This window comes from Capsicum annuum, chromosome 2 (genome assembly GCF_002878395.1).
Source record: "Capsicum annuum cultivar UCD-10X-F1 chromosome 2, UCD10Xv1.1, whole genome shotgun sequence".
NCBI lineage: Eukaryota > Viridiplantae > Streptophyta > Magnoliopsida > Solanales > Solanaceae > Capsicum > Capsicum annuum.
In genome coordinates this window covers 109,414,790-109,423,170 of record NC_061112.1, presented here as the reverse complement: position 1 = coordinate 109,423,170, position 8,381 = coordinate 109,414,790, and the positions used below count along the sequence as shown (strand labels likewise).

At 31.3% G+C, this 8,381-nt stretch overlaps 1 protein-coding gene across 4 annotated transcripts; it reads right to left on the bottom strand.

The window, feature by feature from the left end:
- Positions 1-470: 470 nt before the first annotated feature.
- LOC107858917 lies at positions 471-5,524 on the bottom strand. 4 transcript variants are annotated; one of them, XM_047406601.1, is made up of 5 exons: positions 5,418-5,502; positions 5,063-5,150; positions 3,653-3,960; positions 3,418-3,534; positions 471-3,328 (listed from the first exon to the last, which is right to left on the bottom strand). In XM_047406601.1, the coding sequence occupies exons 3-5, from the start codon at positions 3,938-3,940 to the stop codon at positions 836-838; spliced, it is 2,898 nt and encodes a 965-aa protein (XP_047262557.1). In that variant the 5' UTR covers positions 3,941-3,960; positions 5,063-5,150; positions 5,418-5,502; the 3' UTR covers positions 471-835. The 4 variants fall into 4 exon arrangements, with proteins under 4 accessions (XP_047262557.1, XP_016559205.1, XP_047262558.1 ...); XM_016703719.2 differs by having other exon boundaries at positions 3,653-3,954; XM_047406602.1 differs by having other exon boundaries at positions 3,653-3,954; positions 5,063-5,524.
- Positions 5,525-8,381: the final 2,857 nt, after the last annotated feature.

The window sequence follows — 8,381 nt, the reverse complement described above, 5'->3', positions numbered from 1 at the left end:
AATTTGAAGACGAAATTGAAATTTAGAGAGAAAATTTAGTGGCAATGCAGACAACCACAAGTTGATGAAGTTAAGAATTGCTCGAGCGAGTCTCATAACTTTGAAAATGTTAATAATGGAACGGAAGGCTGTGAAAGGAATGAATTGAATTTTGCGTCTTGGTTCAGGTTTTTTGAATATCTATCAAGTCAGATTTTTAAATAAGATAAATGGGTTCATCTTTAGATGGATTAAATGAAGTGATTTTCCATGTGTATGTTGACATGAATTGGTCCAAGTGACTTTTTTTATCCATGTGGCATGACTGGTGGTATTCTGTTACAGAAAAGGATATTTTTGAGCCAAAAAAATTACGGAGGTATTTTTAAACCAAAAAACAAACAGAGAGGTATTTTTGAGCCAAAAAATAAATGGAATATATTTTTAATCCATTTTGAATAGTTTAAAAGTATTTTTGACTCTTTTCTGTAACTAAAATAAGAACATGTAATTAGGAACAACATGGGGGAAGCAAACGTCAAATTTACACAAGGTGTGAATTTGTTCCTTTGCACGACAAAATACAATTTCCACGCACAACTTGAGGTCCAGAGAACTACATAAAATACGCTGTATGATTTTAGTATAAAATCACCGCGTTGCCTTGTTCAGTTTCGTCATCATCATCTACCAAGATCCAGTTTATGCAAACAGCCCCTTGAGTTAGCATGTTGGAGAACTTGATGACTAATGGAGTGACCATTTTGTTGTTCACATATATGATGGCAAATTATCATCAGAGAGAAGACTGAAATTTGCTCGAATCTGAATCATCGGTTTTAACTGTACCAAGCATCTAACAGGGAAGTTGGTGATTCAAATCACTCCTGCAGTTGTTTTCATCAAATGCTGGACGCACAAGCTTTCTACGCTTAACTACTGCAGTTTGAGAACTGTTTCCTTGGGCATTCTGAAGGACTCTCAATTCATCAGCATTTGTGTTTTCTTCTTTGTTTGATTTATCATTGGTCTGTTCTGAAGCTCGATTTTTCTCCCTCCTGCGCTTGAAATCCACCATTCTAGTCTCTGCAAGAACATGGTTTGTGGTTTCTTCAAGAACTTCCTTTGCACTTTCACAGAGAACTCTCGTCATTGAATCACCAGGCTGCTCTGTGCCATTCTTGACAACTGCAGCATGTTTTCCTGACCTATTAGATTCGCGACTCCCAACTTCTCGAATAAATGGTTTTCGATTCAGTGGCTTTTTTGGTACAATTTTCTGATTCTTGTATAACAAGTCCATGATTTCATCAACTGAAGTATCCATATAATGTTCATCAAAGCTCATACTAGGATCAGCTTCTTGTTCTCTTAGCTTGTGTACTTTGGGAGCCAAAGATAAACGACTAAAAACACTTCTTCGGGAATTTCTGGAATCAGAACGCATAACACTAGTTAATATGCTGCTCCCATATTCATCATTAACAATGTCTGCTCCAGGTCTGTTGGTGTGGTCGAGATTTGTCAAAACATCTCCTTGGACTAACAAATTAGCATTAGGAGAGCGACATCTTCTTCCAACATGAGTTGCATCACTCCCATGCCATATAACATGCTCATCTCCTAGTCTCTCACCAGCACATCGATAATTACCAGAAATAGAATTTCTAGTAATTGAACCGAGGGCAACTTGAGATGAATATCTCCAAGTTTCACCCTCGTCAATATCATCCTTAGTTAACTGTGGAGAAATACATGACCTTGGAATGAAAGCAGTTCTATAACCAAGAGAACCAGACCTGTTTGGTTCCATTGCCTCAGAAATCCCAATGTCTAAAGGTAGAGTGCTGAGCTCATCCTGCAATCGAAGCAGAATCATTTTGCCGCCTCCAGAGGCTGATTCCAGGCCCCTCTTTGTAAATTCTGGATGGGAATATGGAGAAGATATACCTTTAGACAATGCAAAGTTATTCTCTCCATAAATATTGGAAGAAGATGGCATTTGCATAAAGTTTGAGCCCTGTTCAACTTCATAAGTCTCAGTATGTCCATAACAAGAACTAGGGAGCTCATGCTTATATGACATGGCCCTTGTAATTGCTGCATCATGGAAATTAGAGTAAGAGGGATCAAGATTTTGTGCTTCTGTTGGCTGAGGAAATTCTGTTTCAGCAAGAAACTTGGTGGAGTACTCCGAGATTCTTTTCTTCATTGGAGAGCAAGCAGTGCAATCAGCCCCAGTGAGAGAAATCTGAAAGTTTTCTGTAACAGGAACCAACCCATCAAAATCATTCATTGGATAACTACCAACTTCAGCTCCGGCATAGGCGGAGTTCCCATTTGAAGCAGCTGGGATAAGAAAGCTGTCAACACATTTTTCATTTGCTCCTTTACGCTTAGAAAGGAAGCATACATCATCAGTGGCCTCTTGATGATCAAATTCTCTTCTGAGACCTGTGCGAAACTCTGATTCATTTCTGCTTATGTCTCTTCTAAGAAATCTACCAGCTTTACACATTCCTTTCTGATTGTATTGTGAGTTCACAAAGCGTTCAGACACAATTGTAGAATTAATATCAGGGTCCAAATGACTCTTTTTCCCTACTCTATCATCCGAGGAACTCTGCCAATCATCACTTACATTTCCATTGTTCCAAAAGGGATCACTTTTATTCTTCCAAGAAAGGGAAGGCTCATGATAATTATCCATGATAGGTGTTTTATCCACATAATTGTTCCTTAAAAAATCTGCATAATGATTACCAAGTCTAGTTCTAATGCTGTCTGAAGGCTTTCCATTGTGCTCATTTGATCTGCACAGACCAAAATTACTACCAATGTTATTTTCCTTTAATATCTGATCTCTTGCCACTTTTGCATCATGAACGGTTCTTCTGATTTTATGCTCCCTCTTTACCCTGTCACTCAAAGAGGACCACTCATCTCCAGAAAATCCTAATTCTTCGGTGAGGGAGTGAATATGAATCTTATCTTCTGCAGCATTATCTCTCGATAAGGTTCCATCATAACCTATTCTTCTCTTATCATTATAATAGACATGTTCGACAGAATCAATTATATCTTCATCCCTCCCTCTATGCTCAATTGGAAACATGTCATCTTTGACTCTTTCTATTCCATGGAATGACCTTGGATATCCTCTTGACAGGGAACGCCCTAAATCAACATTAGAGCATTTGATATCAAAGCCACCACTTGCTGTATAGGATTCGTTAGTGACCATTATATGGCCTTCGTCGATTCTATTGCTCACTCCAGTTGTGAGCTTTCTCGGGGGTAACTTACTCTTTAACTTTCTTGAACTAAACAACCTAAGAAGCCTATGAACCTGCATAATGAGAAGGAACAGTTCGTAACAGAAATATTCAGCTACAATATATGATCATTAAAAGCCCAAATATAGAGCAATCATCAGACCTGTTCATCAGAGAGACCAAAGTGGAACTTCCTTGCCGAAAAGTAGTTCTCCCTAATGGCATCACGGAACTCATTTTCTGATAGTGGACTACAACACCAAATCGGCACAAATTGGACCTAGGGAAGAGAAAGTGGAATCAAAAAGAAGAAAAGGAAACCAAAAATATCCTTGTATTATTCAACCTAATGATAGTTTTTGTTGAATTATAAGAAATCATCATTTGACATATGATACCTGCGCACAAAACTGCTTCCCTGAAGAACTAAATGCATGGGGTACAATGTTCATTCCACCGTCTGAGATAGCCTGATACACTCCAAAAAGTTGTCTCTTTTCATATTCAAATAGGAAAAGGATCATTCCTTTTTTGACCTCCTTCACAAAATTAGCCATGGACGATGGAAGACCAAAGACCTTATGTTTAAAGCAGTCTCTCTTTGTTGCAATGTTTGACATAAAAATTGCACCAAACTCAGGAGCTGGAACACTAACAAAACCATTCACTTCATTGTCATACTCCATTGACAACCTATATCCTGTCACTTCAATTAAAGGCACATAATAGTAAAAACAACAAACTGTAGTGTGAAACCAGCATGAAGCTTGAGGAGAGATAAAGAAAATATATTTTAAGGGACGGAGGGAAAAGAAGCCACCAAATCATATTTCCAAGAGACATAATAGGTTCAACCCTGCAATAGGACCATGAGAAAAAAAAAAAGGGGGGGGAGGAAACGCTATTGCGAGAAGTTCAGTGTTATATCAAAGCTCAATGACTATAAATCTAACCCACTGCTCAACTCAGAACTCCCTTAACATCTGTGGGATTCAGGACGCCATGTTTCCTTCTTGTGCTATTTCATGGACAACTTTGTATTAACCAGAAATTTTGTACGCACCAAACCAATTTGTTATTTGTTGAACAAAACCAATAAAAGCCCCATGCTCCTAATTTAAGTCCAGCCTTAGATAACAGCATCGAGATCTATCTGACCTTAACGTGTATTACAGCCAGTTTAAAGTGGTTGATTTAGAAATCTCTGATCTTCGTTCATATTTCATCCTGTTTAGGTTCTATTAACTAAATAATAACTAAAAAAATTAGCATTAAACCCAAAAAGAGACGCACAAATAAATAAAAATAAAGTTAAAAACCCCCAATTTCCAAACAAATATGCAATTCCAATTTAAAAACAACAACATACCCAGTGTAATCCCACAAATGGGGTCTGACGAGAGTAGAATGTACTCACACCTTACCCCTACCTTAGAAGGTCGAGAGAATGTTTCAAATAGACAATAGGCTCAAGGAAAAGCATATCAACTAGATCATCAAAAAAGAAGCAATTCAAATTTAAAATAAAGTTTCTCAATACATATGCAATTCAACTTTAACAACAACAGCATACTGAATGTAATCCCACAAATGGAGTCTAGCAAGGGTAAAATAAAGAGGACGTTTCCTCCTATAGACCCTCGACTCAAGGAAAAGCATATCAAAGTAGATCGAATAAAGAAGCAATTCAAATTTAACAGCAAAATAACACCATTTACAATAAAGTTGAACAAATACTCGCTATGATAACTCAATAAACTGAAACTCTCAATCAAAAAAAAAAAAAAAGAAATACTTAAAATTTCAACCTGTATATTTGCTCCCAACTGTTTTCCACCAAATTGATTGAGGACTGCAACAGATACCGTCTGATTCTAACACACTAGTACTATTACACTAAAACAAAACTCAACAAAATCATCAGATATCAAATACCGAAAAATAATTATAAAAAACAAAAAATTAACTAAGATTTTCCAAACCTCTTACAGTAAACCCCCAAATCAGCAATTGGAAATCGATTTTAACTTTTACTTAATTGTATTATCGTTATTATCATTATTAGCTGAAATTGATTAATGAACAATAGATAAATATGGAGCACTTCAAAATATCTAAGTGAGAGAATCGAAGATTGTAGAGAGAGAAAGGCAGAGAGTTTACCCAATCGCAGAAAAAAGCCGGTGATTTGGTGTTTGAGTTCACAATAATTATTATCGATTATCATTATCACTATAAATAATTTGAGTCATCGTTCTATAAGTTATAATGGTCTTGAAATAGATTAGTTTATTAATATTTGGTATTTTAATACAATAATTAGTTACCAAATTATAAGGATAAATTTGGAAAACAATTTAATAATTCACTTATTTTGAAACATCAATAAATACTTCAACAATTCAGTTATTCCGAAATAGAGGGAGTATTAGTTAGCCAAGAAATTATTTATTTCATCATTTATATATATATATATATATTAATCCCAAAATTAATTATTTCGAAATAACTTGGTCTCAACTAAATGGCTCCCGAGAGTTTAAGTTTCGTACATTAAATTTTATTATCGTGTAGAATATTTTGTACACACCATGCGTAATACTCAACATCAAATCATAATTTATACTGATTTATAATTAGAGGAAGAAGATGATTTCAAATTTGTGCTACTATAATGGCTAATCATGGTTTATTGGACTTTGACTTATATATAATTTTACGAGTAATTACAATTAAGATCAGAATCCTTAAAGTTTCAAAACAATTATTTGTGTACTATTTAGAACTAATTATATTTGTTATATTTTATAATAATAATAATCTATAATCTATCTATATCAATATCTATAATCTATTGTGTGAAGTCCCTTAAAAAGTGAATTGAACATTTTGTCGTTCATTAAAAATTTCCACAATAGACAAAACTGTCATTTATTAATTTTTATATTTAATAATTTAAAATCACTTAAAAATTAAATGTAATAAATTAGTAGTTCTTTATTTAAACTAGGTAAGAAAATCTACTATTTTGGTATCCTTTTAATTTTGGTCACAATGAAAAACATAAATAGATTAAACAAATAAATATGTACGAACTGGACAAACCAAATTAAAGACAAAATAAATTAGAAGTCCTATTTAAGGTAAAATTTAATTATTCAAACAATTATTTGAATTAATTATAGAAATATTCATCAAATGCAAAATAAATTTAAAGTCTTACTGCGGATCTCATATATTTATGTAGAAGCGATGTTAAACCTAACCATTTTCTCTACTTTTTTTTTAAAACAAAAAAATCTTGTAATTTTTTATAACTAAAAATAGATTGATTTTAATTATTTCTTTTATTTTTTAATGAAAAAATTTATAATCTCATAAATATTAAGTTTTATTTTAAATCACATATTGCAAATATGTTATTTAATTTTGTAGGTCAATTTAAACAATATATCTATACCGTATATATCTATATAATAATAATAATAATAATAATAATAATAATAATAATAATAATAATAATAATAATAATAATATATTAAAAGTGGAAACCCCCTTATAAAAGTGATTTAAACTTTTTGCCCTTCAATAAAAATTTTCACAATAGACAAAACTATCATTTACTAATTTTTATATTTAATAATTTAAAATCATACCCCCCAGACCCCACTAGGTGAGAATACACTGAGTTTGTTGTTGTTGTTGTTGAATAATTTCAAATCACTTAAAATTAAATGTAATAAATTAGTAGTTCTTTATTTAAACTAAATAAGAAAACATAATATTTTGGTATCCTTTTAATTTTGGTCATAATAAAAAAAAACATAAATGGACTAAACAAACAAATTAAATATGTATGAAATAGACAAACCAAATTAAAGACAAAATAAATTAGATGTCCTATTTAAGGTATAATTTGATTATTCAAACAATTATTTGAATAATTGTAGAAATCTTCATCCTAAAGACAAAATAAATTGAAAGTCCTACTTAAGGTGATTTAATTATTCAAACAAGTATCCAGATAGTTGAAGAAATCTTCATTATTTTTTCCTATATAATTTGATGGGTACGTTCTTGACACTTTGAAGTTGTTTTGATTTTCTTCTTTAACCTAATTATGTGATTTTTATATATGTTTTATGGTATTTTAAGATTTTATCCTTCACTTTTGTTTAAATTGGTTCATATATTATTATTGTCATAATTTATGTTTGCTAAATTGTGACCTAATTCAAAACAATGCTACGAGACTAAAAAATTTCAAGTAAGCTTCGAAGCTTTATTGTATTTAGAAAATAAAATAAAATAAAATAAAATATTTTAATATTTTAATTCATAAGATGCACACCTTTACCTTCAGCTTAAATTCATTCTTTTTAAGTGTTGCTTTGATTTTTTTTTAAACCTAATTGTATGACTTTTTGTGCATATTTTGTGGTTTTGAGGTTTTATATTTAATATTTTTTAAATTGATCTATATTGTTTATTTGTCATAGTTTATGTTCATTAGATTGTGACTTGATCAAGAAGAATGCAGTGAGACCGAAATTTTCAAGTAAGATTCAAAGCTTTGTTGTGTTCAGAAAATACAATAAAATTTAAATTTTTAATTTTTGTTATTATAATTACTTAGGAGTCCTGACAAAAGTGTTTTACTTTTTGGCATTATATTAATAGATTATTAATATTAAACATAAATAAATAAAGTGTAAAGGTCCTTAGAAAGAACTTATTGTGAATCATTAAAAGACTCTGCAATAGATAAAGTTAATGTTTATTATTTTTCTCAATTTTTTGTTTAATTTTTTAATTTCAATTTGTGTTATTATAATTAGTTACGAGTCATAATAAAAGTGTTATATTAATAGATTATTAATTTTAATTATAAATTAATAAAGTTTGAAGGTCCTTAAAACAATAGATAAAATTATTATTTTCTATTTTTATTCAATTTTTTATTTAATTACTTTATAATATTTCTCCTAAAATATGTAGAAAGAATTGTGATAAAATAAAGACTCTTAAACCATGAAAGATTAAGAATTTGTAAAATATATTAGATTAAAGGGGAATTAATGTTAATATGAAGTAGTTGATGCGAAAAAAAATTTTGGAGACACGTTA

Coding starts and splice junctions, on each gene's coding strand:
- LOC107858917 (XM_047406602.1), bottom strand. CDS start 3,940: ATGGAGTATGACAATGAAGTGAATGGTTTTGTTAGTGTTCCAGCTCCT. Junction 3,535..3,652: donor GGAAGCAGTTTTGTGCGCAG/GTATCATATGTC, acceptor TCTCTTCCCTAG/GTCCAATTTGTGCCGATTTG. Junction 3,329..3,417: donor TTGGTCTCTCTGATGAACAG/GTCTGATGATTG, acceptor CTCATTATGCAG/GTTCATAGGCTTCTTAGGTT.